General features: G+C 49.0%; 1 protein-coding gene, 1 long non-coding RNA gene and 7 other non-coding genes across 15 annotated transcripts; 1 reads left to right on the forward strand and 8 right to left on the reverse strand.

The window, feature by feature from the left end:
• Positions 1-859: 859 nt before the first annotated feature.
• Positions 860-9,565, reverse strand: LOC123032567. Of its 4 annotated transcripts, XR_006416501.1 has the most exons (11): positions 9,075-9,375; positions 8,012-8,042; positions 7,236-7,418; positions 6,457-6,488; positions 5,218-5,265; positions 4,922-4,945; positions 4,068-4,129; positions 3,272-3,321; positions 2,661-2,712; positions 1,787-1,878; positions 860-1,263 (listed from the first exon to the last, which is right to left on the reverse strand). It is a non-coding gene; the product is annotated as an uncharacterized LOC123032567 (long non-coding RNA). The 4 variants fall into 4 exon arrangements; XR_006416500.1 differs by having other exon boundaries at positions 7,236-8,042; positions 9,075-9,565; XR_006416502.1 differs by lacking the exon at positions 8,012-8,042 and having other exon boundaries at positions 9,075-9,370.
• On the reverse strand, positions 1,593-1,721 carry LOC123032734. The gene has a single exon (XR_006416532.1). It is a non-coding gene; the product is annotated as a small nucleolar RNA SNORD22 (small nucleolar RNA).
• On the reverse strand, positions 2,514-2,579 carry LOC123032732. The gene has a single exon (XR_006416530.1). It is a non-coding gene; the product is annotated as a small nucleolar RNA SNORD31 (small nucleolar RNA).
• LOC123032741 lies at positions 2,815-2,887 on the reverse strand. The gene has a single exon (XR_006416538.1). It is a non-coding gene; the product is annotated as a small nucleolar RNA SNORD29 (small nucleolar RNA).
• LOC123032731 lies at positions 3,925-3,993 on the reverse strand. The gene has a single exon (XR_006416529.1). It is a non-coding gene; the product is annotated as a small nucleolar RNA SNORD30 (small nucleolar RNA).
• LOC123032733 lies at positions 4,283-4,411 on the reverse strand. The gene has a single exon (XR_006416531.1). It is a non-coding gene; the product is annotated as a small nucleolar RNA SNORD22 (small nucleolar RNA).
• Positions 6,669-6,743, reverse strand: LOC123032730. Its single transcript, XR_006416528.1, has one exon. It is a non-coding gene; the product is annotated as a small nucleolar RNA SNORD26 (small nucleolar RNA).
• A 2,640-nt stretch (positions 9,566-12,205) lies between the features above and the next one.
• Positions 12,206-12,396, forward strand: LOC123032729. The gene has a single exon (XR_006416527.1). It is a non-coding gene; the product is annotated as a U2 spliceosomal RNA (small nuclear RNA).
• A 625-nt stretch (positions 12,397-13,021) lies between these two features.
• On the reverse strand, positions 13,022-23,774 carry TUT1 (terminal uridylyl transferase 1, U6 snRNA-specific). Of its 4 annotated transcripts, XM_044448546.1 has the most exons (11): positions 23,339-23,422; positions 22,129-22,319; positions 20,939-21,148; positions 20,712-20,826; positions 20,494-20,624; positions 19,450-19,676; positions 18,105-18,214; positions 16,863-16,985; positions 15,741-15,833; positions 14,222-15,275; positions 13,022-14,056 (listed from the first exon to the last, which is right to left on the reverse strand). In XM_044448546.1, the coding sequence occupies exons 1-10, from the start codon at positions 23,418-23,420 to the stop codon at positions 14,260-14,262; spliced, it is 2,298 nt and encodes a 765-aa protein (XP_044304481.1). In that variant the 5' UTR covers positions 23,421-23,422; the 3' UTR covers positions 13,022-14,056; positions 14,222-14,259. The 4 variants fall into 4 exon arrangements, with proteins under 4 accessions (XP_044304481.1, XP_044304482.1, XP_044304480.1 ...); XM_044448547.1 differs by lacking the exon at positions 23,339-23,422 and adding an exon at positions 23,716-23,774 and having other exon boundaries at positions 13,022-15,275; XM_044448545.1 differs by having other exon boundaries at positions 13,022-15,275; positions 23,339-23,442.

Raw genomic sequence — 23,774 nt, forward strand, 5'->3', positions numbered from 1 at the left:
AGTGAGGTTTCCAGGAAGAGACTCAGGAACCAAGGTAAAAGATGGTGGCCACCTTATTGAACTCAAAACCAATAAACCACCAAGGCTACTTAAATGTATAATTGCTGATCAAAAGCGTGTAACATGCTGCTAAGATGCATAGGACTGGAGAAAGGCTGTTGCGCCAGTTTTTAGCAAGTTTATCCAGGCAGGTTGATTCAAAACATGTTCCATGTCAAATGGCTCCAAACATTACTGAAGATCAAATTAGAAAGCATAGAGGACAAGGCCTGCCGATTTGAAAGGAGCAAGCAGCCAAGTTATGCCCAGAATGCTTTAAGCTTAGAAATGAGGCTATTAAAGCAAGCCATGATGGAAGTAAACAAAATTACACATGGATAGTAAGAGGGCAATAAGATGCTCTTCTCCCTTTCATAATGATGGAGCATGTAGGGGTCATTCACATGAAGCCGGCTGGTGGGAAATTCTGGACACAGCTCAAGTATGGAATTCCCTTCCACAAGATGGAGTGATGGCTGCCAATTTGGATGGCTTTGGGATTGGAGAAATTCATGGAAAGACGACCAGTATCTTATGCCACTTCTATGGTGGTTGCTGGGGAACATGGGCGGAAAGCAGGTGTTGAACTCAGATCCTGCTTGCAAGATTCCCGCAAAGCAAGCTGGTTGGCCACTGTGTGAACAGAAAGCTGGACTGGTCTGATCCTGCAATGGCTCTTCTTAACCATGCAGGATTTCCATTGTAGTGATAAGCCTAACAAGGTTATTTAATGAGGAAAAAGTGAACCTGTTTAATAAAACTGCAAGAAAATGTGTATTCACTTAAGGGATATTCAGAATGTGGACACTGAAAGGGAACGGACTTCCAACCACTTTTTATTAAACATTCTCAATGTTTCTGAACGAGTTTGAAAATGGTATTTCTGGGGAAAGATTTGGACCGCTTTACAAAGGTTCAAAGCTTCATGTAGCATTTGTATCTTTGAGGAATCAGTCCCAAATTCCACTACCGTGGAATACTTAAAAAGTTATCTTAGTTCTCAAGTACTGATGAAGGTCAGTAAATAGCATTTTCACGTCCAAAGTCTGCCTCATGTTTGTTGTGTAATAATCCTGAAGCTCTGAGGAATCTGAGGATTATCTTCTCCCACATGATGTTCTAGACTTCAGGGCTATGAACTCTCCTTCCAAAGGAATGGAAGGGCCAAAATAGCCAACCATGTCGATACCTTGCTGATAACAGGTGTCGGCAGCTGTCGTTTACCTGCGTATGGAGGGGGGAGAGGAAGAAAAGTCCAAGGAAGATAAGCTGCCGGAGATAATCCGGACTAGGTTTACCCAGACTGCTGCCCTTCTGATCCAGAGGTGCTGAGCTTCTTTCCGCCCAAAGGTCAAATTCCTTCTTGGAGTTCTTGGTGGTGGGCGAGGCAGAAGCAAAAGGGTCAGGGCGAAAGATGCAAGCATGCTTTAACTTGCCACGTCAACGTTTTCCAAGGGACAAAGGAAGCCCAAAAGCCAACACAGGACAGGCGGTCAGAAGCAGGAGGTTGCAGCCGCCTGGGGGTTCCCAACAGGCCTGTGGCTCTGCTCCTGATCCCATCAGACGGTTCCTTCTGGAATGGAGGCTCCTCCTTTCGCTCTGCTGGCCACCAGTGGGTTCAACCTTCACAGGCTCTGGTGGCCAGGCAGGCTCTAAGACACGGCAGGAACTCTTCCTAGGGACTTGCCTGTGTTCCACGCTACCCCCCCTCAGCCTAGGATGCTCAGCTTTGCATTACGACTCTCACCTGCTGGATACAGAGGGCCTTGCACTGGTCCAAACAGGAGTGCGGTGTGATCATTGAAGGGAACAGCAGAAACCCCGCATGATCCGTTTTCACTTTTAAAACAGGGGGGGAAAAAATCAGCATAGTCAGCTTTCCTGGCCCTTGGCAGTGGGGGAAAAAAACCTCCAAATTTTATTTATCTAATTTGTACCTTGCCTTTCCAGCAGGAAATTGTTACTCAAAACATTTAAGAGTCAGAAGGGCCAAGATATTAAAATAGAAGCTTGGTTACAAGGGTTTAATTCAATGCATCAAAATAGTTAAAAGCTGCAATACACTTAAGAAAACAGACTTTGTAAAAATATTATTAGAGTCTTGTATTTCATGCTAAAGTTAGACATTAAATTGTTTTGATAAATTAATGTGTGGTTAAACCTTAACTGAGAACTTATGGATTTAGCTGTGGCTAGAGATAGCAATGTTTGATTTCTCCTGAACAGGTTATATGTGTTAGATTTCTGTAATATCTTTTGTTATCCCTTTTCTTCTTCCTACTTTTTCCTTTCCTTATGTTTATCTTTTTTGTGAAAATGAAAAAAAATAGTTTTAGCACACGCGCGCGCACATACACACACACACTTGGGCAGTGCCTGGATTAGGAGCAACCAAAATGCCACAAAGACTTTTGAATCTTGTTGGCGTCATGAAATGAAGCATCCAACTCATCTCTCATCCAGACGCATTTTGCTGCCTCAGAGGGACCACTCAGTCACAGAAATCAGACTGGGGCGGTAAAGGTCTCATCACAGGAGCCGGTCTGGAAGAGAGATGAGGGGCATGCGTCCGCACTGGCCAGAGCAGCAGTTCCATTCTTAGGAGGAGGGCAAATTCTCACCTCTGCTCAGGGTGCTGTTCAAATTTCTGTCTTGCTTCAGCCGTTCAATCGCCTGCGGGAGATGGGCAGGAAATGACAACAGAGGAAAGGTCAGCCAAGGTTCATTCGCAGCCTGGCACACAGAATCCCACCCACACTACCCGACGAATTAGCAGTTTCTCAGCTGTTCCAATGTTTTCACGGCTTCATATGAAATCAAAGTGAGCTAGTTAGACTCATCATTAAAACTGCATCTGCTCCTCTCCCCTCCTCCCTTGCGCAACAGGGACGGTGAGAGGCTTTGGGGGCGTTTGCGAGGGCAGTGGGGGCTTGAAAGATTGTGCAAAAAGGAACTGGGCAGCACTGTGTAATTCAAGTCCCTGGTTGTGCATCACGAAAAGCTGTGCCTGGTTCCATCTCTGGCATTGAGCAAGGGCTGGAAAAACCCCTGCCAAAGGCCCGGGAGGGTTTCTTAGCCAAACTGAGTTAGTTCAGCTCAAGCAAGGCAGCTGTTGATGCTTTGGGCAGAAGGGGTTAGTCTTTTCTGGGTATGTTAAGCAAGCTGGAGTTGGCAGCATAAATGAGACCTTCCACATGGCAAACAAGTTGGCCACACAGTCCTGGACACTTACCGGTCGAGTCTTTCTCGCAAGCGGAAGCTCGGCATTCACAGCTCACCGTCCTGCAGGGAGGAGAGTTTTAAGTATTAAATAAAAAGGACAAACAAATTCTGGCAAGAAGTTCCCTCATTGCTAACGGCCTTTGACAGAAAGTTTAGAATGCAAGTAAGAATGCAGCACTGGGGCATGACATTCTCCCAGAGAACCAGCAGAGTTCAGACTTATGCTTCTTCCTAGAGCTGACTTGGAATTTTCAGCTAGGGGTTCTTTTTAAATAAAGAAAATGGTTCTCCCAGACCTTCTACACAAAACTGTTCCTGGTTAAAACCCCTTCCATCAGCAGCATTCACTTCTGCAGTAAAATTGCAGCTAGCATTTCTCATCTTCACTCCCAGGGCAACAGCTGCCCAACACCCTAACCACTATGCTACACTGCTTCCATTATAGATGCTGGCATTTCTTTCTGCCCAGCCCTAGTATATACCCAACCTGGAATGAGGTTACTCAGACAGACCAGGGTGATTTATACACATTTTTGCTCCAGCTCCATAAAGGTTTAATTGGCGCCAAGAGCAGAAGCAGAGGGAGGGGCAGGCAAGTATTTGGGTCGAAAACTGGATGCAGCACAGCGCCCCGCACCCCCCGGGAAAGCTTTGCTCCCAGCTGATTCTCAGATTCCGCTTCTCAACACTGACATTCAGCCGAACGAGATTCCAGAAGAGTTCATCATGCCAGTGGGAGCTGCGGCATGTCACCTCAGGGTCCAAAGAAAGAAGCAAGGAAAGTTTAGAACTATAGGCAAACTCACCCTTCTTCCTCCGAACAGCCGGGCCAAGTTTGTCTCACTTCCTCGGAAAGATGCTTCAGCAACTGGTTGAGGAAATACAGATTTGGTAGTTGTCAGAACACAAAACATGGAAAAGCTGTAGCTTTCTCGCCTCTTCTGGGAGAGGCTGGGATCAGACCCAGCACCTCCTGCAGTGGCTGTACCGCTCCGGTATAGCCCTCCCTCTCTTGACTCAAGTCCCATCAGACTGTTCCTTCAGGAGCAAAGGCTTCCTCCTCTCCCTCTGCTGGCCCCAGTGGGTTCAACCTTTGCAGGTTCTGGGGCCAGGACAGAGGGTAAGACGCAACGGGTTTTCATCATCGGGACCTAGGCCAACGTTCCTCCAACCTGACAGCCCTCCGGACGTGCTGGCCTTCAAGTCCCATGCTTCCCGGGCAGCTGTGGGCCCATACATCTGGAGGGGCATTCAAAGTGTGGGGAAGCTCTTGCAGGCTCAGGACAAGTTCCTACCCCTCCTATCAGGCCAAAGTCTCCCTGGGCGGTGCACAAAGCAAAGAGACAAAGGACAGGGGAACCTCTAACCAGGGAAACAGCACTTCCCGAAAAGCAAAAGCCAGACACCCTTGGCCGGGCCCACCTCCTTTCCCTAGAAGGCGGAAGAGGGCACGGAAGCAGGTAAGGCCAGGAGAGGCTTCTGAGGTCTCCTGCACAGGAGCTGGTCTTGCTCTAAATGCCCCACTTCAAATCCTTAACCCACCAGAACTATGATTTGGGTGAGTTTCTGGAACAAGACTGCGGCCTTTTGGCGCAAAAGGGCATCAAGAATTTTATCAAGTGACGGGTAAAGAATGAGGAGTAGCCATGTCCGCACTCACCAGTTCTGGCCCTGAGAATATCCCCTGAAAAGGAAATAAAAGGGGGTCCAGTCAGCCAAAGCAAGGTCAGGACGGGGGGGGGGCACTGCTGTGGGCGGAAGGAAAGAGCAGTTTGATCAGGGCTTTGGTAACTCCTGCCATGCGACTTTCCGTCGTCCATCCACAGTCGTCATCATCTCAAACTGGAAAGCCAAGCACTGAAGGTCGGGATCTTAGCAGTCCAGGCTTTCAGAAGATACAACCCCACCCCACGCACCCCCAAGTGCAGCCTCAACTGCTGAAGTCTACGACCGTACCTCTAAGGGACTTCACAAAGCGCCGGTCCTCATGAAGGAAGGAGCAACCTGAAATTAAGGAAACGGAAATGATTTCACGCGCCCAACTCAACGCTTCCCCCCTCGAACAGGAATGCTTTGTGTTCTCAGACAAAGAGTGGCATCACCGGAAATCAGATATATGCTTGTCTGTTTCTATTCATCACTGAACACAAGAAAGAGGCAGGGCCAAGCCCAGAAACAGCAACTTGCTGGCTGGGAGTTCTCACTAAGTGCAGTAAGTCTGGCAAGGCCTCAAGGAAAGGTTGAAAGCCAAGCCTCTATCATCTGGAGAACCTGTGGACCTCCAGACACCATTGACTCTAACTCCCATCAGCCTCAGCCAGGAGAGCCAACAGTCAATGGGGGACAGGAGTCCTGCTTCTTCTCCACTCTTATCAGTGCAATTTATTTCTATACCAATCCAAAGCTGAGGTTCAGCTTGTCACATGCTCTCCATGGTTTGCAGAGCAACCAGTGGAGACACTAGCTGAGGCTGATGGGACTTGTGGTCTGGAACATCAGCAGTGCACTAGATGGTAGAAGACTGATACAGAGAATGATGTCCCAAGATGGAAAAACCAACTGAACAAGTGAAGTGACCGTTCTTACTGCCCTCCATAAGAGACACCAGGAAGCAAAGCACCCGGAGGGGGGCCTTCTCTGTGGTGGCGCCCCATCTGTGCAATGCGCTCCCCAGAGAGGTCCGCCTGGCGCCGTCGTTTGTTTTTCGGCGCCAGGCCAAGTCCTTTTTATTCAAACAATATTTTAACAATGTTTAATATTTATATGTTTTACTTGTGCAGCCAGGGTGTTTCCGGGTTTTTATTGTATTGTATTATATTTATGTATTTCTGTGAGCTGTCCCGAGGCAGCTCACAGGGGACAGCATACAAAAAAGCACAAATAAACAACAATGGTGGTCCGCCATTACATGAGCAAGCTAAGGGGGCATCTACCCTAGTGTACCCCAACGATGGGATCAAGGGCTGACCAGGAAAAACACTGAGCCTAGAAGCTGAAGTGGGGAGAAACAGCAAGTGTGTAGAAGTCCAGCAGTAGTCGAAGATGAAGAGTTATGGCTACAAAGTGCAGTAATTTCTTTGTCATGAAGGAGCAGTTCGTGGAATGCCCAACGGATGCAACACTAGGGAGCCTTGATCTAGCAGATGTGCCCTGGGAATTCTGCACCACCGTGATCAGAAGAGACTGAATACTCACCTCGACAGACACGTCCTGGACAACTCCATCACCTGCAAAATGGAAAAGGGCACATAAACCCATCCTTTTTTAATTACAGTGTCTTCAGTTATTAAGGAGGCCATGCAAGTATTGAAATGGGGGGTCATGCTACTCAACCCTACTCCAAAGATTTTGCTACCGCAGTTTGGCAAAAGCTCCCCCCATCTTTTCAGAAAAGCCTGGAGGCCAGTGCTACTCAGAATCTGGTAAAGGGTTTCTCCACGGAAGCTTCAGAAAGAGAGAGTTCCCGCAGCTCATCCCCGTAGCACAAATCACTTCCCACCAATGTACTCCCAGAAGGGGCTGTCTAGAAGGCCGGACTCCACAGCCTACTTCATACGCGAAGGAGCCAGGTGCATGCAAACAGCCATTTTCAGTATTCAAACCACGGCTGAACCAGACGGGTGTGGGCTGTGCCTAGGTTAAACAGCCACTGCACAACCCATGGATTCTTTTAGGATCCTGGGCAAGTTTTTCAGTCATAACCCAACTTTGTGGGGTTAGAACACATACAAGGGTCATGTGCAATGCTCTGGGCTACTTGGAGGAAAAGCATGGGCTGTTACTGTAACCCAAAATAAACAAACAAGCACACCTGTAGGTCAGACTCCAATACTGCAGAAAGACCTGCTTATAACATTTTAGTTTAAGTACAAGTTATTGAAGACTGCATTAATTACCAGTTTCCACCAATGATCTGTTTTCATATCTCCCCCTGCCTATACTGATTAACTCAAGTAAGTCTATAAAATAGTTACCATTAGGAAAAAAAATAAAGCCATCTTCTCAGCTTGAAGGTAACCAAGTTCAAGAAGATAACCACAGTTATCTTCCACTCCATTTCATCCACAAATCTGAAGTGATCCATGCATAACTGCCATGAGGCTCCAAAAATCCCTCTGCAAGATAGACAGGATCCTGTGGCATGATTCCACCCATTGCTGAAAAGGTAAGATTCCAGAAGGTTAAGCTGAGCCAGTAAGAGAAGTAATCTGCCAGGACTTAGACACTTTCATTATTCTTTTAGCTGGTACAGTTTGACTACCAACCTCAGAAGTAATTTTTGCAACCCAGATCTGGAACACTAAACCCTGGCTGCTCTAACCAAACTAGACAACCTATGGAACTGGGGTCCGTTTCATTAGAATCATGACGACTCATATCCAAGATTGCAGAAGTAACCTGAAGATTTGCAAACATGGATGTTCAAGGCACGAGACAACAATCATTACACCAATACCAAGCACTCTTTTTTTTAATACCAAAAGTCACAACGGCGAATGAACAAGACACCTCTCTCAAGGAGTTACAATGACTGCAGATTCTCCAACATCCTTTTAATGAACAATTACGGGGGTGAAATAACAAGCATTCAAATTGCACAGAATTCTTGTCAAGATGACGTCTTCTGCTCCATGAGTCAAGCCGAAGCTTGCAACTTTTTGGAAAAAGACTTCCCATACACCAGAAACTTAACACCCAACCCAGCAAGCTAGAAAGATGAGGTAACAGCTCAGATAAATCTCTATCTCACCTGTAAAGAAAAAGGCAGGCATCTTGCAGATCTGAAGAAGAAGTTAGAACAGTCATCAGCAACCAGAGCTTGAATGTAAAAGCATTCGACAAAATACAGAAGGCAGCAATTTTCTCAGAAACTAACGGACGTCCACACAGAACATTTCAGTACAGGTCTGTGTAAAGTTTCATCATAGAAAGACTAGTTTCAAAATCCTGTCCAAAATAGCAAGGGCCCAATGCTCTCCCCATGTATGGCTAGAGAATTAAAAGCAATGTTTAAAAAATACAGAGAACCACAATGGGAGACCTCATATAAGTAAAAAAGGCAGCACACAAATTTGGCTGCAGCATTACAAAGAGCAGAGAAGGGACAAGTGGCAAGGGAGTATAAATTACACAAATTAGCGCTGTCCAGATGTTTTAGGATTCCAACTTCCTTCAGCTCCAGCCATAAGCAGAGCCAAGAATGCTGTGGGTTGTAGTTTAAAATTTCTGGAACGTTCCAAGTTGGGTAAAATGGTTGTAGAAAAAGGCCTAGATAAGGAGATCTGCAGAAACCTTTAAAATTAAGATATCTCCACACAAATGCTTGAATGTTAAACATCCCCGAATTTGATGAGATTCCCAGTAAAATGTGGACACATTGTATTGTAAAGTTGCAACCCTCTGTACACATAATCACTGAACACAAATAGCTTCGGTTACTTATTTCATTCACTGCTACACTACTCCATAGTCCAGTCCCTCTTAAAAGTCCCAACACCTTCATTTATACGAATTTAAGGAGCCTTTTTTGCAGAATACGAGCACACCCGCAGTTGCCTTCCGCTGCCTGCTTGCTCGGGAGCAGCGCCAGAGCGCGCGCTGGGCCGAGGCGTGCGGTCCTCGTCCTCCGCAGGGCGCCCGCTTTCGGCAGGCAGAAGGCCCGCCGCCCTTTCCGGGTTCGGGGGCCACGGAGCTCAGCAATATCCCCAGGGGCAGGAGGAGCCAGCGGGACCGAGGAGGCCCCGCCGGTCTTGCGAGGCCCGGCGACCCGCAGGCCGCGGATGGTGGCGGATGGCGGCCCGTCCCCCGCTTACCTGCCACCGCGACGGGTCCTCTAAGAAAAGAAATAGGAGTTGCCCGCCAAAGGGTTAAATACTTAGCGGCATGGTGCATGACGGGAAAGTCTCTTTCCCCCGCCCCTTTCCTAACGGCCTCCGTTCCTTCCGCCATACAATGAGCTCGGAGGGAGAGCGCTTGCGCTCTTCCTTACCACCCTCCGTGAAGGAACGTGACCATAGAGATAGACAGTCTTAGGTATTCGCCTTATGTTGCATACTATTTGAGAGATTTCACTTCATATAATTGACTTTTCATAGCTAGTCCGCACTTACCTGTTAGAGTCCTACTAATAAAATGCTTCAAATTAAAACTTTTTCTTTATAGGGAGCTGCGAGGACAGTGCTACATGCGTACATTAGAAATGGCCACCCGCGGCCATTTCATATCTCCATAATGTCGGGCTTGCTGTGTTAGCGGAAGTTCAGCCTACTTTTTACAGTTAGTATCTCTATGGTATACTGCCGGTAAGCGGAAGCGAGGGAAAAAAAGGCGCGCGCGGATCGCACCGCGCAAGCGCAATGGCATAAGTGCCAAAGGATGGCGCATGCGCATTGAAGTGGATCGCTGGAGGGAAGACTGAGGAATCCAACTTTTTTTCTTTTAGCATAATTTTGACTCACTGGCGGAGTCCGTCATAACAATAGTTATGCATCCGTTATAGATTACACCTCGCCCTGTTACCAGTGCCTGGCTCTGAAGCTTATGAAGCACTAGGAATGCCAGTGCATTTCAGCATGTGCAGAGTGCTCCACTGAACATAGATGCAAGAGAACTCAATGGGCTGTTCTTCCTCACTGAAGAGTTTTGAGGGATTTGACCCGAGGCGCCTTCAACGCAGTGTGTGTCTGTTGGGCAACTTGTGGACTTCCAGATGCTTTGAAGAATATGAGCCCTGTTGCCTTTGTAGCCAGCCGCTAGAAAGTCTTTCTCAGGAAGGATCTTATTCTTGCATCTTACCTCGTGCATGATCCTGTCTGAGGACCCCGTTGTCAAGCAGAGGAACAGCAAAGTTGGTGGATGGGTAGCCACATGTCCAGGAAACAGGGAAAAGTTGTCCATCCTGGTGCATGAAACTCCAGCATTTTAACACATCTCTGCTGCACCCAGTGAACAAGCATAGATGTGGCAGATCCTTTTCTAAAAATCAAGCTTATTATTGAAAACGCAAGCAAAAAAAGCACGCTTGGATCAACACCAACCAATGCTTCGTGGATAGGGCCAAATGAGAAGCTCACAACAGCTTGCGACATAAAAAAGAGAAACTACCGGGAAATTGGAACTACCAGGCTCTGCTAAAAATAATCTCGTTGGTGTAGCCTTTTCCATTCTGCATGGCTGCTGGGACAGAATATAAACCAAGGACCATTTCAGGACTATCTCCCCTAAATGAAAAGAAACAGCAAAATAAAGGGCATACGGAGAGCATTTAAAGCTTTGAGCTGCGCTTTACGGACACTCCCGTCCCAGTCGTGCTGGAGAAAGTATGGAAACGTAGGAACATTTGATCTGTATGCACGGTGTTACTCCTGAAATTAGGGCCTTCTAAATGGCAGTTCTTGGCTTTATGACGCACGTGACAGTAGAGGCCACCGTCCCCGTTTTCTTCCTCGCTCTCGGATCCACAGCAGACAATGTACGGGGCAACTCACGCATCACGTGCTCATGGCTGCACCTTCGTATGCAGAGCAGCGAGAGAAACTCAGTTCGGCATTTTGCAGGGCTGGATCACCAGAATACAAGCAATGCTTTCTCAGAAAGATGGAATGATTCTACATCAGGGTAGAACAGTGGACCATAACCCCCCCAAGGGAGCAGAAGACATTCTAGAAAACGTAGGGGTCATTTGTGGGGCATTATTCAGAGACCACATACTAGAAAGCAGAGGCGTCACCCTGCCAACCAAAGTGCGTATAGTCAAGGCGATGGTTTTCCCAGTTGCAATGTATGGCTGTGAAAGCTGGACCAGAAGGAAGGCTGAGAGCCGAAGGCTTGAGGCCTTTGAATTGTGGTGCTGGAGGAGACTCCTGCGAGTCCCTTGGACCACAAGGCGATCAACCGGTCAGTCCTAGAGGAGATCAACCCTGACTGCTCTTTAGAAGGCCAGATCGTGAAGATGAAACTCAAAAACTTGGGCCCCCTAATGAGAAGGAAGGACTCCCTGGAGAAGAGCCTGATGCTGGGAACAATTGACGGGAAAAGAAGGAGGGGGCGGAAGAGGGTGAGGGGGCTGGGTGGGGTCCCTGAAGCAGTCGGCGTGAGCTTAGGTGGACTCCGGGGGAAGGTGGAGGACGGGAAGGCCTGGAGGAATGTTGCCTATGGGGTCGGGCACTAACATAATTCAGAGACTCCGCTCCAAATCCGATTCTACTAATCAAAGCATGGCCACTCAATCAGGGAAGGATTGCTGAAATTCCAGCAGGCACTGAGAACCATGACACTGACGCCTCCCTGACGTCCATGGCAGGAAAAGGGGGCCAAAGCCCTGAAGGCTCTGCTGTGAGAAAACCCCAGACAGACTTCAGGTCCACACAGAACCACCAGGGGTCCCTCGTCCGATGCCTCCGATGGCCAGGCAAGCTAACAGGGCACTGTCCCCAGTATTCTCAATCTCAGGTTTCAGAGCTGTAAACCCAAGTTTAATGCCTTAAACCTGGCCTAGGAGTGAGCAGGCAGCCAATGCACCTCTCTCAGCCAAGCAGCTGCATGTCGGACAGGGCTGCTCTCCAGCAGCTGCGCACGCAGCCGTCTTTGCAGGAAACATCTGGGACCTCTGCTGGCGGGCAGCGAGTTGACACGTCTGCAAGGCATGCTGGGAAAAAAGGTGGGCTTATGCAAATACCAGACCAATCGCTCTCAGGACGCGGACACTCGAGCGGGGAGAAATTGGCAAGATGAGGAGAACACACAATTTTGGAAATCAAATCACTTATTAAGGTGGCTGCTTACCTGGATGAAGGAAACTCGAATGTTGCAGGAGGATATTCTCTGGAACTTCCAAACCGCTGACCTGGACGCTGTGGCTGAGTTGTCCGGAACATTAATGTGCTCTCTGTGGCCTGACATGCCACTGGAAAAGGAATCGACGCTGCCTCGTCCACCAGCTGGCATCGCTTCTCGGCCTTTTGGCTAAGATCAAGTGTAGTATCTGTTCTTATCAGTTTAATATCTGATATGTCCTCTATTTGAGGACTACATATTAAATGGATTTTTGGCACTGGGAGATGGAATAGGGGCTTGCTCCATCCACTCCAAGCATCGACCTGGTATTGCAGTACCTCCAGGAACGGTGCACCTCCCCTCTGGGGAAATATCTCTGGTTCAAAGACAGATTTGGCAAAATATGATTAAAGCAATGCATTATTTTACTTTTGCTGGAGGCAATTATTTTGTTAGAGCATCACTTAGCACAATTCTATATAAAATGGGGACAGTGTTCTCTGGGTTTTTGGAGAAGTGCTTGTAACCTAAACGGAGATTAAAATTAGTCTCCAAATATCCTGTCCATTTTCTGCTTCCAGTTCTCTGCCTTTTGAGCACTACTTTTCTCTAAGTTCTGGGTTTGCTGAAGTTCCCCCACAAGTAGGGAAGGGTGACCCGTTCATTTTCATGTGGTCTGTTTTACGTTCGATGCGTTTCGACTCTAAAGCTTCGACTTTAAAGAACTGAGCAGAATGTTTTGGGAGCGGTTTATTCATGGGGATGCCATGAGTCGGAGACGACCGGCCAGCACATATCACCCTGTTTCACTTCCAAGTGAAATGCATTCAACCTGTGCTCACTCTTAGAGGGGAAATTATACTGATTATGCACCGCTTCTCTTCTTTTAGATTCCTCCGTTCTTTTTCTAACCCTTTAAAAAAAAAACACCTGGCTTCCAAGGTGAAGGTGGGATGTGGGTGAACAACACAGCAGGCCTCCCCAATGCGCCAGTAAAAACTTTATTGTGACAGTTCAAAGTGAAAAAACAAAAAAAACCTTATTACAAAAAGTTTTAGTTACCAAAATCTCTGATCAAATTGGTGCGATCTACCTTTACCCCTTGGAAAAAAGACGAGGACAGTCATGAAACAGTCCCCACACTCAAAACAAGTCACTTTATTCTCTCCTGCCCTATATATGTGAAGGTACAATTATTTTAATTAAGATATTTCAGACTCAATTTTCCTGGCATGCTGAGGTAAGGTAGCTGGTTTGGGGTTATAGATGATTGATCTCTGGCTGTCCTTTCAGGGTAGACTGGATTTTTCCTACATGTTCACCTATCCTGAACTGGATACCCTCTAGGTACTTTGGAGTACAAGACCCATCAACCCCAGTCAGCATGGTCAAAGGGATGGGATATCCTGCATCTGATGAAATGGACTTTAGTCCTCTGTGAGTCTGACAAATTACCACTTCTAATATAGCTCCACAGTTCCCCCTGCAGGATCGGGGCAGCTGGCACCCTGCTGGACTCCCTCAATAGACACTAAACCTGCAGAACTCAGCAGGCCTTACTTCTGAAAAGACACCTCTGGGATTGTACAGACAGCAACTCACTGTTGGAGTCACGTCCAGGGCCAAACAGGTTCGATCAATTGCTTCTGTGCAATTTATGGAACGCATTCTGTGTGAAGAATTCGCTTAGGGGACATCGTGTCGCAGAGAAAGCTCTCTCTCAAGAAATCCCTGCCAGGGGACTGTGTTAGCGGGGCAGGGGAAGCTTCAAAAAGATGAGGCAAATTTGTGGTCGAAGGATGCCTCACCTGTCAGTCAAGAGAGGCTGCAGGTCTGTAGAACGGGGCCACCAGGGAGCGGTGACGAACAGGCCGTGTTCACCAGCACTGACCTTGCCTGGAACACTGGCAGAGATGGAGTGGCTACCAGAAACACCCCATCCATGGTTTTAAGTCAAGGGATCAGGTGCCATGAGGAGAAATTGCTTTCCGCCCGCCAAGATTAATGAGAAATCCGGTGCCTAAAGGAGTAGGGAGAAGATGAAGAACTAAGTAATGGGGGAAATGGGCATCCCCTTCCTTGAGGAAAGAAAGGAAACCACGGCAAAAAGATCATTTTGCCGTTCAGGTTTTTTTTTGTATTTGCACGGGCATTATGAGAAGGATAAAGATGCACAGAGCGGTACCTGACTGCCAAAGAGGCCTGGACGGTCCTTTCCTTGGCTCAGGCCTTGCTAGCCAGCTGCCGTTCCACCATGCGGGGCAAAAACCCTTCCAGGAAGTGGAAGAAGTCCTGGAAGGGGGCTGCCTGTCCGGGGGCTGGAGTGAAGCTCAGAGCGACGTGCGTTCCTTGCTCGCCAGGGGTGCCCTCCCCGGCTCGGGCGCAAGCCACAAAGCGCAACAGGGGCTCGGCGCCTTCCCCTTCCTGCTGGGAAATGGCCTCGGACACTCTGGCTTCCAGCTCCAGGGAGCTGGCTTGTTGCTCCGCGTCCAGCTCTGGCCCACGGAGCTGCCGCCGGACACGCCGCCGGCCCAGCCACACATGGTGCCAGATGGCGCAGTTCCAGGTCACGCTCTCCCCGGCCGGGGGCGAAATCTCAGTCCGTGGCTTCTTGCGGGGAGGGGAAGCTGCCCCCCCATCCTCCCTGTCCAGAGGGCGCTTGGGCCCTTCCGTGGCTTCCGGCGGCTGCTCCTCCTGCTTCGATCCGGCAGCTTCTCCTCCTTCCCCGAATCCCTGCTGCGTCTCTGCACAGCTGCACTTGAGTACGTCGCGGAAGACGGCGCTTATGGAGGTGCAGATGTCCTGAAACTGGAGTCGGTGGGAAGCGCCTGCCTGCCCCAGAGGCTCATGGGACTGGGCCGGCATCGGTGGGAGACGGATGACGAGGCTCTCGGCCGCTGGAGCCTCGGCCTCGGGGCTGCCCGGCTGAAAGAGGCGGACCAGCCCCCAGACCTTCCCCTTGCTGGATTTGCGTTGATACTGCAAGCTCCGGCAGTACTTGGCAGCGGCTCCGCAGCAGCGCCGGAAGCGCAGCGCCGTCTTTTCGTTGACGTTGGCGGCGACGTTGTGGCTCAACTCGAAAGGGTCCTGAAGGTTGAATGGCCCCAGCTTGAGCGTGTGAGCCGCCTCAGAGGTCAGGAAGCTGGGCAGGGGCAGCGGCCGCCCTTCCCGGAGTGAGATCACGCAACCGGCAAAGTCGAAGTCCTGAAAGATGCGGAAGAATTCTGCCAGGAGGGAGCCTGAAAGGAGAGGCGGACAGGCCGAATGCCGCACGTTAAGCAGGGCCAGAAGGAGGCCAGGGAGCTGACAAACCTCCGGCCTCTAACACTTCCATCTTTTTTGTAGCTGTTCCAAATCTCAGACCCAGCAGTGTTTGTGCAGATTAGAGGCACAAGCACGATTTACAAGGGTTCGCCCCAAGCTCTGTCCCGTTACTAAAAGTGCAAGACAGAAAAACAGAGTTGGGAGATGCCGAATTCGACCTGTGGTGGGTACAAGCAGGAAAAAGCGACACAGAGCCCAGGAGAGTGGCTGCCAAGGCTCTTGAAGAGCCTTTGCTCTCAGAGGATTCTGCTCAGATTTCCAAGGAAGGCTTCCCCAAAAGCGTGATTAAAATTGGTTTGCGGGTGTGATTAACCTTGGAAATGTCCCAAGGCCCCAACTTCCCTTTCATCCCAAGTTTTACCCTCCTGATTGTGACTCACAAAGGTTGTCCGTGTTCCCGCTGGGCTCCAGCCGGGCTGAATCTTTGGGAAAGGTGCAGTCCCATCCATCCACTGTGGTTTGTTCCTCGTTATCTGGAGAGGAAGGACGGAGAACAGGAAAGAGTTAGGATACTGCCAACAGAGGCAAGACCGGGGTCAGCTTTTTCCTTTGGGGATCAGCTGCCCAGAGAACGCTGGTGACATATTGATCACAGCTCCAAAAGAGGCTGACATGAATGTCAAGACGCCCAGCCACCAATCCTCTCCAGCTTTCTCCAAGCTGGTGCCCTCTGGAATCTTCCAATACAACTCTCATCAGTTCCAGTGGGGATTGGCTCTGCTGGCAGGGGATGATGGGGCTTGTACTCTAAGACATCTGGAAACTGCCTGATTGAGGAAGGCTTCATAAAGCAATACCCCTGCCGTAAAAAGGACAAATTCCGTGTTAGGTGTGATTAGGAAAAGCACTGAAAACAAGGCTGCTGAGGGCCCTACTGCCCTTTTAGAAATCTGACGCAGTTCGAGTTACAATTTTATTTATTCTGGTCACTGCCCAAAAAAAGGATATTGCAGAACTGGGGGAGGTGCAGAAAAGGGCAATTCACCTGATCAGGGGTTGAAGCAGCTTTTGTATGAAGAAAAGATAGAACAGCTGAGATTGTTTAGTTTAGAAAAAGGTGAGCGAGGGGAAACTTGGTAGAAGGGTAGAGAATTATGTGGGATGGGGACAAGGAGACATTTTCCGTGATACAAGGCCTCAGACGGGTCATCCGGAACTAATAAAAGGAGGTACGTTTTCACAAGGAGCACCACTGAAGAATGCAATTCACTTCTGCGAGATCCGACGGCCTTTACCGACTTGAACAGCTTTCAAAGGGGAATGGCCAAACCTACGGAGAAGGCTAACCACGGCTACTAGTCAGGATGGCTACAGACTGCCTCCAGTAGCAGAGGCACTCTACCTGTGCTTCCAGTTGCTGGGGAGCATGGGCAGGAGAGTGCTGCCACACCTATCGCCCACTCACGGGGTCCTATGGCCTGGCCGCAGTGTGAGCAGGATGCCGGCTGAGATGGGCCCCTGGGCTTGTCCAGCAGGACCGTCCTGAAGCTCTTGGGACTTACCTGAGATTTCCCTTAGGTGGGCGACCGTGGGCAGCACAGGTGGGCTGCAGGTCTGGAGGAAGAACAGCACCAGCAGGGTCAGGGCATAGTTGTTAAGAAGGGGCCCCCCACCAAACGGATTGCCTGCGGGAAAAGAACAGCCTTCATCAAAATGAGCCTTCCCCAGCCTTGCATCCCCCTCTTCATCGCTGCAGCTCCTGGCTGAATCGAAACAGAATTTGTTGAGTCCCACACCCTGACAAAGTCCAAAGTGCAAAACCCGTCCAGGGGGAATGCTGGCCTCCTGGGGGCGGGGGCCGATCTGGCCCACTCTGGAGCTGTCAGAGTGCCAGGTTCACTCCTCAGCATCTTCACTCGAAAAGCAACCAGGTACCAGGTGATCGGGGCCCTTTACCTGGAGTCTGTGTGAGTCATAGCTAGTCAAGTGCAGTCAACCTGGCCGGCTATGGACATGACGCAAGGCAGATCTCTACATTTAGGCCTTCGTCGCATTTTATCCTGACAATAGCCAAAGGTCGCTGGACAGTTTATATCAAATCAGAATTTAAAGGTCCAGCACGATAAAGCCCAATATACTTCAAGTAAAACAACAAAAAAGCAGCAATATAAAACCTGAAATAAATACAACCACAGATCTCAACCCAAAACCAGCTAAAGAGCTAAAATTAAAAAAAACCTTTTAATAACTACTTGGCATAGAGTTCTGTTTTGTATGTTTGACTGTATATTGTTGTTTTTAATATGTTATGATTTTTATTAGGCTTCATTGTCTTTTTATCTTGCGCTCTGAGCCACCCGGAGGCATACAGATGTTTGCAATGAACAAATAAATCACAACATGCTTCTGAGAATGTCTTCACTCGGCACCAAAAAGATCACACTAAGAGTGCCAGGCGAGTCGCTCTTCGGGGAGCTCATTCCACAACAAGGGAGCCAACCGCCTCAGTAAGGGCTATCTTAGGCTCCAGCGGGGATCTCTATGGAAGGAGACCGATGTTTCCAGAACCGGGCAGCAAGTTGTTCCAAGCTTTGAGGGTTAATACACGCCTTCTGAGTTGTGCTCAGAAACAAACAGGCCGACCGTGCAGATCACAAAGCTGGGAGATTACATGTTCTCAGTCTCACTGCTGTTCCCGTGGGGTTCCATTTATTCCGACGGGGCCTGCGCATCAAGCCAGTTCTCGGCCGCGCAAAGGATGGCCCGTCTCCCCCTTCCCTCCTGGCCCGTCCCTCCCACGTTACCTGCCAGTGCCTGCTTCTTCGCCCAGTAGCGCAAAACATAGACCAAGGGCCGTACCCGCTCGTCGGCCTCAGTGCAAAGCTGCAGGAAACGTGTGTTGCAGAGGGCCAGCCTGCCAAGGAACGAAAACAGAGGCATGGGTCAGAGAACGGCCTGCAAACCTACCACTGTTTCCTGACACCCTCCCCTGCAATCTTTTCCGTTTGCTCTTGAATTGGCCTCCCCAGCTACAGTGTTCTCTTTAGAAAACTTGCTCGAGCTTTGCACTCACTGGACGCTGATTCAGACTGTTTGGTCCAGTCTCATCCTGTCCCAACGCCAGCGATAGATGGGCCGGGGTAGGAGTAACGGAGGTATGGACACTCAACTGCCTTGCTTTAGCTACAACAAAGCCGGTTAATAATCACAAAGCGCCTCCTAATTTAATAATGCAGGTTCCAGGGGAAATGGTGACAGAGAAAACTAGAATTCAGCCTCTCAAAAGGAGGGACTGGAAATGGAGATGTCTTTTCTATGATGTCAAAAAGTGAGGGAAGGGAGGAAAATAAAAAGAACAGCTCCAAATGAAAGATCTCTAGACTTCAAAAGGTGCTAAAGGGCAGCTTTCTGTTCTCTCTGATAATTTAATATCCCCAAAACTATTCAAGTTAAAATGAATTTACTCTTTAGAAGGAATAGGTGATTTGTTAATTCCAGTTTATCATCCATGGGACCCAAAAGGATGAATTTAGTTCTGGTTCAAAGGATGAATTTAGTTCTGGATCCTTCCCTGTTGCCCCAGGGCATAACATAGAAGCTGCATAGACTATGCCTGTCTTTCCCAACGTGGGTCCTCCCAGGTGTGTTGGACTTTTATCCCCTTCATTCCCAGAGAAGGCTGCAACACATAATTGGTTGCAGGACTGTACAGATCATGCAGCAGACAGAAAGTGGGCCCAGAGGTTGGTCCGAAGGCACAGGAGGCACCCACCATGTTGAAGCTAAGCAGCACTGAGGCTGGCCTGAGCGTGGAGAGGAGACCACCAGGAGCCACCAGGAGTTCCACCGTGGGAGAAAGATGGGGAATAAATATAAATTGCAAATAAATAAACCAATTTGCACTGTCAGTACAACAATCCTAACAGCCCAGTGGCTTTCAGACACTTCCTTTGGGAAATAAAGGGAATGTTACAGGGAAGTGTGCTCAGACATTAAGAAACCGCAGCATTTCTTAAGCACCTTTTGAAGCAACCCTAAACGAGGGAGGAGAGCCAAGCCACCCTTCCTGTATAAAGAAAGAAACCTGTTAGGCCCCTCTTTCTGTAGTGTGATAGGAACTTTGATAAAACAGAAAACATGCCCACGCACTTGTTGTTTATGGAGATATCGCCACGCAAGCCGGACTGCTTGTGACAAAACTTGACAACCGGACGGCGGGCGCTCAGCACAGCTTGGACGCTATGGACTCCCGGGACACACTTGCGCAGCACGGTAGCGACCAACTCGAGCACCTCGGGCACCGTGGCGGTGGCCAGGTCGATATCGCTCAGGATCGAATCTTCAGAGTGCGAGTCCGGACTGTCCCCATCATCAGCCTGGAGCAGGAAAGGGAGAGATGCTTGGAACAAGTGCCAAAAGGCCTATACCGGGGTGAGCAACAGGCAGAATTCCAAACAGCTTGCCCTCCAGAGCAGGTGGCTTACAGTTCCATTTATTCATTTATGAAAGGAAGGAAGAAAGGGAGGGAGAGAGAGAGAGAAATTTATATGCCATCCAGTTACCAGCGTCTCTGGATGGCTAACAACATAAATAAATTAATGACCCACTCTGGCTGCAAATACAATATTAAAATTCAATATTAAAACATATTAAAATATTGATTAAATTAAAAGGTCTTAACCTGGTGCCGAAAAACATGTAACAACGGTGTCAGGCGGACCTCTCTGGGGAGCACATTCCACAGACGGGGCATCACTGCAGAGAAGGCCCTCCTCCGGGTACTCTGTCTCCTAACTTCTTTCACAGATGATTCCCGGAGGAGGGCTTCTGTTGCCGATCTCAGGGGGCGGGAGGGCAAACACGGAAAAAGGCATTCCTTAAGGTAACCTGGTCCCAACAGGGTCATACTGACTGGGGATATTGGGACCTGCAGAGCAGTGGGTTGAAGAAGGCTGCTTTATGTTACTGGAAAGAGAGAAGCCTCTGTCAGTGATTTAAGGCCCGTGATGAAAGCATCTTGCCCGCAGGGTTCCAATGCGTGGACAAGGTTAAATGTGTGGAAAGCGGCCTAAGTAGAAACTAGATTTCAAGCAGCTGAATAGGCCAAAGACTGGCTTGGAGCCAATCTCCTTGGCGCAAAGAGAAGTGGGAGGGTGTGTCTTTCACTGGCCCTCACTGTGTCCACTGGCTCACCTGAGCCTCACTGGGTCCCCTCGCAGATGCCTGGAAGCTCTTTGTCTTCTCAAGGTCCAGGAACAGATCCAAGTCGCAGTCAGAGACATCAAAGCCATTGGCGGAGGAACCAAAGGGGAGCATGACAGAGCCTGGATGGGGAAAAGCGAGGGGCGGATTCAGAGAAGGTTATGCGCCAGAACTGCTGTCGCAGGCAGAGGTCGAAAGCAGCAGCTTACCGGGGAAAAACTCAGAGAACACCTCCTGGAAGAGGCTGACCAGCAGGTCCCGCAAGCGTCGCTCACTCTCCGAAAACTCAAAGAGTTGCACCACCAAAGACATCTGGGCATCTACCTACAGGGAGGGGAACAGCAACAAGGCCTCGGATTAAAAGTCGCGAGCCCTATTCGCGAAATGTGTGCTCAGTTAAGAACATTTTGGGGACCAAACCCTGGAATTCGCTCACATCGTCAGCTTGGCACAACTTCTGTGCAAGTTTCTCAGGACTCAGCTGTTCTCGCCTGCCTGCTCCCTGCTTCCTTGAGGGCGTGTACTTGAAATCTTTCTTCTCTCGAGGTTTGACCCGCAGCTTCTGACCTCCCAGGCTGTGGTGCGGCTGAGCCAAGACTTTCTCTAGCACATCTTCACTCTCCAGCTCCACAATTGCATAGACTCCCTAGACAGGGAAAAAAGAATACTGGTTTCCAGATTAAGTCTTCCCACCACCTTCCTGCCTTGGGAATCTTATTCATTTTATTTTATTTATTTTTCGATTTATATCCTGCCTTTTTCCTACAAAGGGCTCAAGGCAGCTTACATCATTCTCCTCCTCCATCTTATCCCCACAACAACCACCCTGTGAGGTAGGTTGGGCTGAGAGTCTGTGACTGGCCCAAAGTCACCCAGTTGGCTCCACGGCTGAGTGGGGACTCGAACCCGGATCGCCTGAGTCCCAGTCCCATGCTCTTAACCACTACACCACGCTGCCTCTCTTAACCACTACGCCACACTGGCTCTCAGTGTGCAAGAGCATTACTAATTTACTATTACTAGGGAAAACAAAACATAGACACCTGTAATCATGAAGCATTTGCTTGGCTTTATCAGGGCCAATATCTTAAAAAAATAAGCCAAAAAACATCAGGAGAAACAACAGCTTTAATTTAGACCAGCTAAGCATTTGGAATGCACTATGCAAGCTTACTGGGTTATACAGAACTCTTCTCTCAACCAGACACTAGTAAGAAAAGCAGGCAGAGAACCGACTGTGTGGTTGAATGACATTGTAGCACCTGAATTATCCCAATTCTATGCAGGCTTACTAGGAAGTACTTAGTAGCAGTTCAACGAAACGGCTCACATAATTCTCCTCTCAAACGTATCCTCACAACAAGAACTCTGTGAGGCAGGCTGGGGTAAGAGTCTGGCCCAAAGTCACCCAGTGGGTGCCATGGTGGCGGGGGGACCGCCTGAGTCCCAGTCCTGTGCTCTTAACCGCCATACCACACTGGCGCGCTCTCTCTGTTGTTACTTGTTTCTGCCGAGAATCTTAACTACCAAGCCTTTTAAAGATGTGATCACTGTTTCTATAAATATTTATTCAGGCACTCTAGGACTTGCAGTTTATTTCGTGCAGTCCTGTGGTCCACAGCATACCTTATCCTTATCCATCACCACGTTGGCTACCTCACCATAGGCCTGGAAATAATCACTCAGCTCTGAAGCCAGTGTTCCCTTGCGAAAGCCACTGACAAAAACACTGCGAAGTTCTTGGGCCTGATGGACAGTTCGGAGATTCTGCAGGCGCTGGTGTTTCTTCCCACGCAGGTGGTCATCCAGACTGGGCTCTGAAAGATAGAAATAAGGCTTTACAGCTACAGCTTGGTGAGTAGGAAGCCCCCTTTGCCATTATAGAAACTGACAGTTAACATCTTTCCACAGGGCAGTTCATATGTACAACCACCCTTGAGTTAAACACACTATAGGTTGTTGGGAATGAAAAAGGACATAAGGCAGCTCAGCTTTTAAATAACAGCCTTTGACCAGCTCATTTACAGGTTGTGAAGCAAGATGCATGAACCTAGGCTGATAACTTGTTTAGGGACTAAACAACCCAGCAGTTAACCCAAGCCCAGTTGATCCAGAGTGTTGAATGAAAACAGGAGAGGTCGTCATGTGGGAGGCAAAATATTTGCTCTCTCCCAGTCACACACAACTACCATGGCTTATATGAACCGCATGCTGCCAATTACAGGAGAACCAGCTGACTACCTGATTAAAGCCACACTAGCAGCATTATGTCAGCTTTGGAAATGGCCATTCTAGATTCAGGTGACACGCTGGAAATGGTGTAAAAGAGAATAAGCCCGATTTCACCACACAGGAGTCCTTCCTCGAGGATAAGCCCTCATCTATATCCTGAGGGAGAAAGTGTGTGTGCAGCTGCTCACGTGTTTGGGCACTGCTCAGACCTCTCAGGACGAATGGCAAAGGAGGAACAGGAAGGCAAATTTCAGGGAACTCCAGGCACCAAGTGACCAAGTTGCATTTACCTAAATTAGAATTTGCCGGTGTCTGAGCAAGAGAAGAGAGTCCCTCCCGCTCGCCACTGAATAGCCACAACCAGGGCCCACCGAATATCCTCAGGCAGAGGCGGGGCTCCTAAGCAAGCTACAGCCCCCGAACCTATCCGAATGAGCTTGACCGACTGGAGACCACTGCTGCACCCACATAATTTTAATTTATGTGGTTTTAATTTATTGTTGTAAGCCGCCCCGAGGCTTCGGCGAATGGGGCAGCATAAAAATGTTTTAATAAATAAATAAAATAACAGACCCCACCTCTTGGCCCCCCCCATTCCACTCACTATTGGCTACTGTTACGTGGCAAAGGCGGCAGCGAAAGCCCCCGCGGGGCAGAGACTCCACGTCTTCCCCCAGTTCTGCCATCCCGCCCTCTCCACGACCATAATCGGAAGCCGGTCCGACTCAGTATATTTCCCCCAGATTCCACGCTTTCCGGAAAGGAGACGCTCTATATTTTATCTCTATGGCCCACTCCTTCAAGGCGGGGCATGAGGCCGCATGTCTGCGAGGTCATCGCTATAGAGGGAAAACCATGTGGTTTTCCATATTTACGACTTCCGGTACCCATTCGAATGCCGCAATAGGCGTGCCGAACGGGGCAAGCAACACGTTCAGCTGGGGACCGGAAGTGTTGTAATCAAGTCAGTGGTGAACGCACCGCAGCCCTTGTAAGGCTCCACGCCTTTGTGTTCCATTCTAAAGCGATTCATCGCAGAG

Source organism: Varanus komodoensis, unplaced genomic scaffold (genome assembly GCF_004798865.1).
Source record: "Varanus komodoensis strain SLA01 unplaced genomic scaffold, ASM479886v1 scaffold55, whole genome shotgun sequence".
NCBI lineage: Eukaryota > Metazoa > Chordata > Lepidosauria > Squamata > Varanidae > Varanus > Varanus komodoensis.

What these genes read in the sequence shown, in the direction of transcription:
- TUT1 (XM_044448545.1), bottom strand. Translation starts at nt 23,420, where the DNA reads ATGGCAGAACTGGGGGAAGACGTGGAGTCTCTGCCCCGCGGGGGCTTT. An exon ending in AGTTGTGCCAAGCTGACGAT is followed by an intron (nt 20,827 to 20,938) that starts GTGAGCGAATTC and finishes CCCTCCCTGTAG; the next exon opens with GTAGATGCCCAGATGTCTTT. An exon ending in GATATCTCCATAAACAACAA is followed by an intron (nt 18,215 to 19,449) that starts GTGCGTGGGCAT and finishes GTTCCTTGGCAG; the next exon opens with GCTGGCCCTCTGCAACACAC.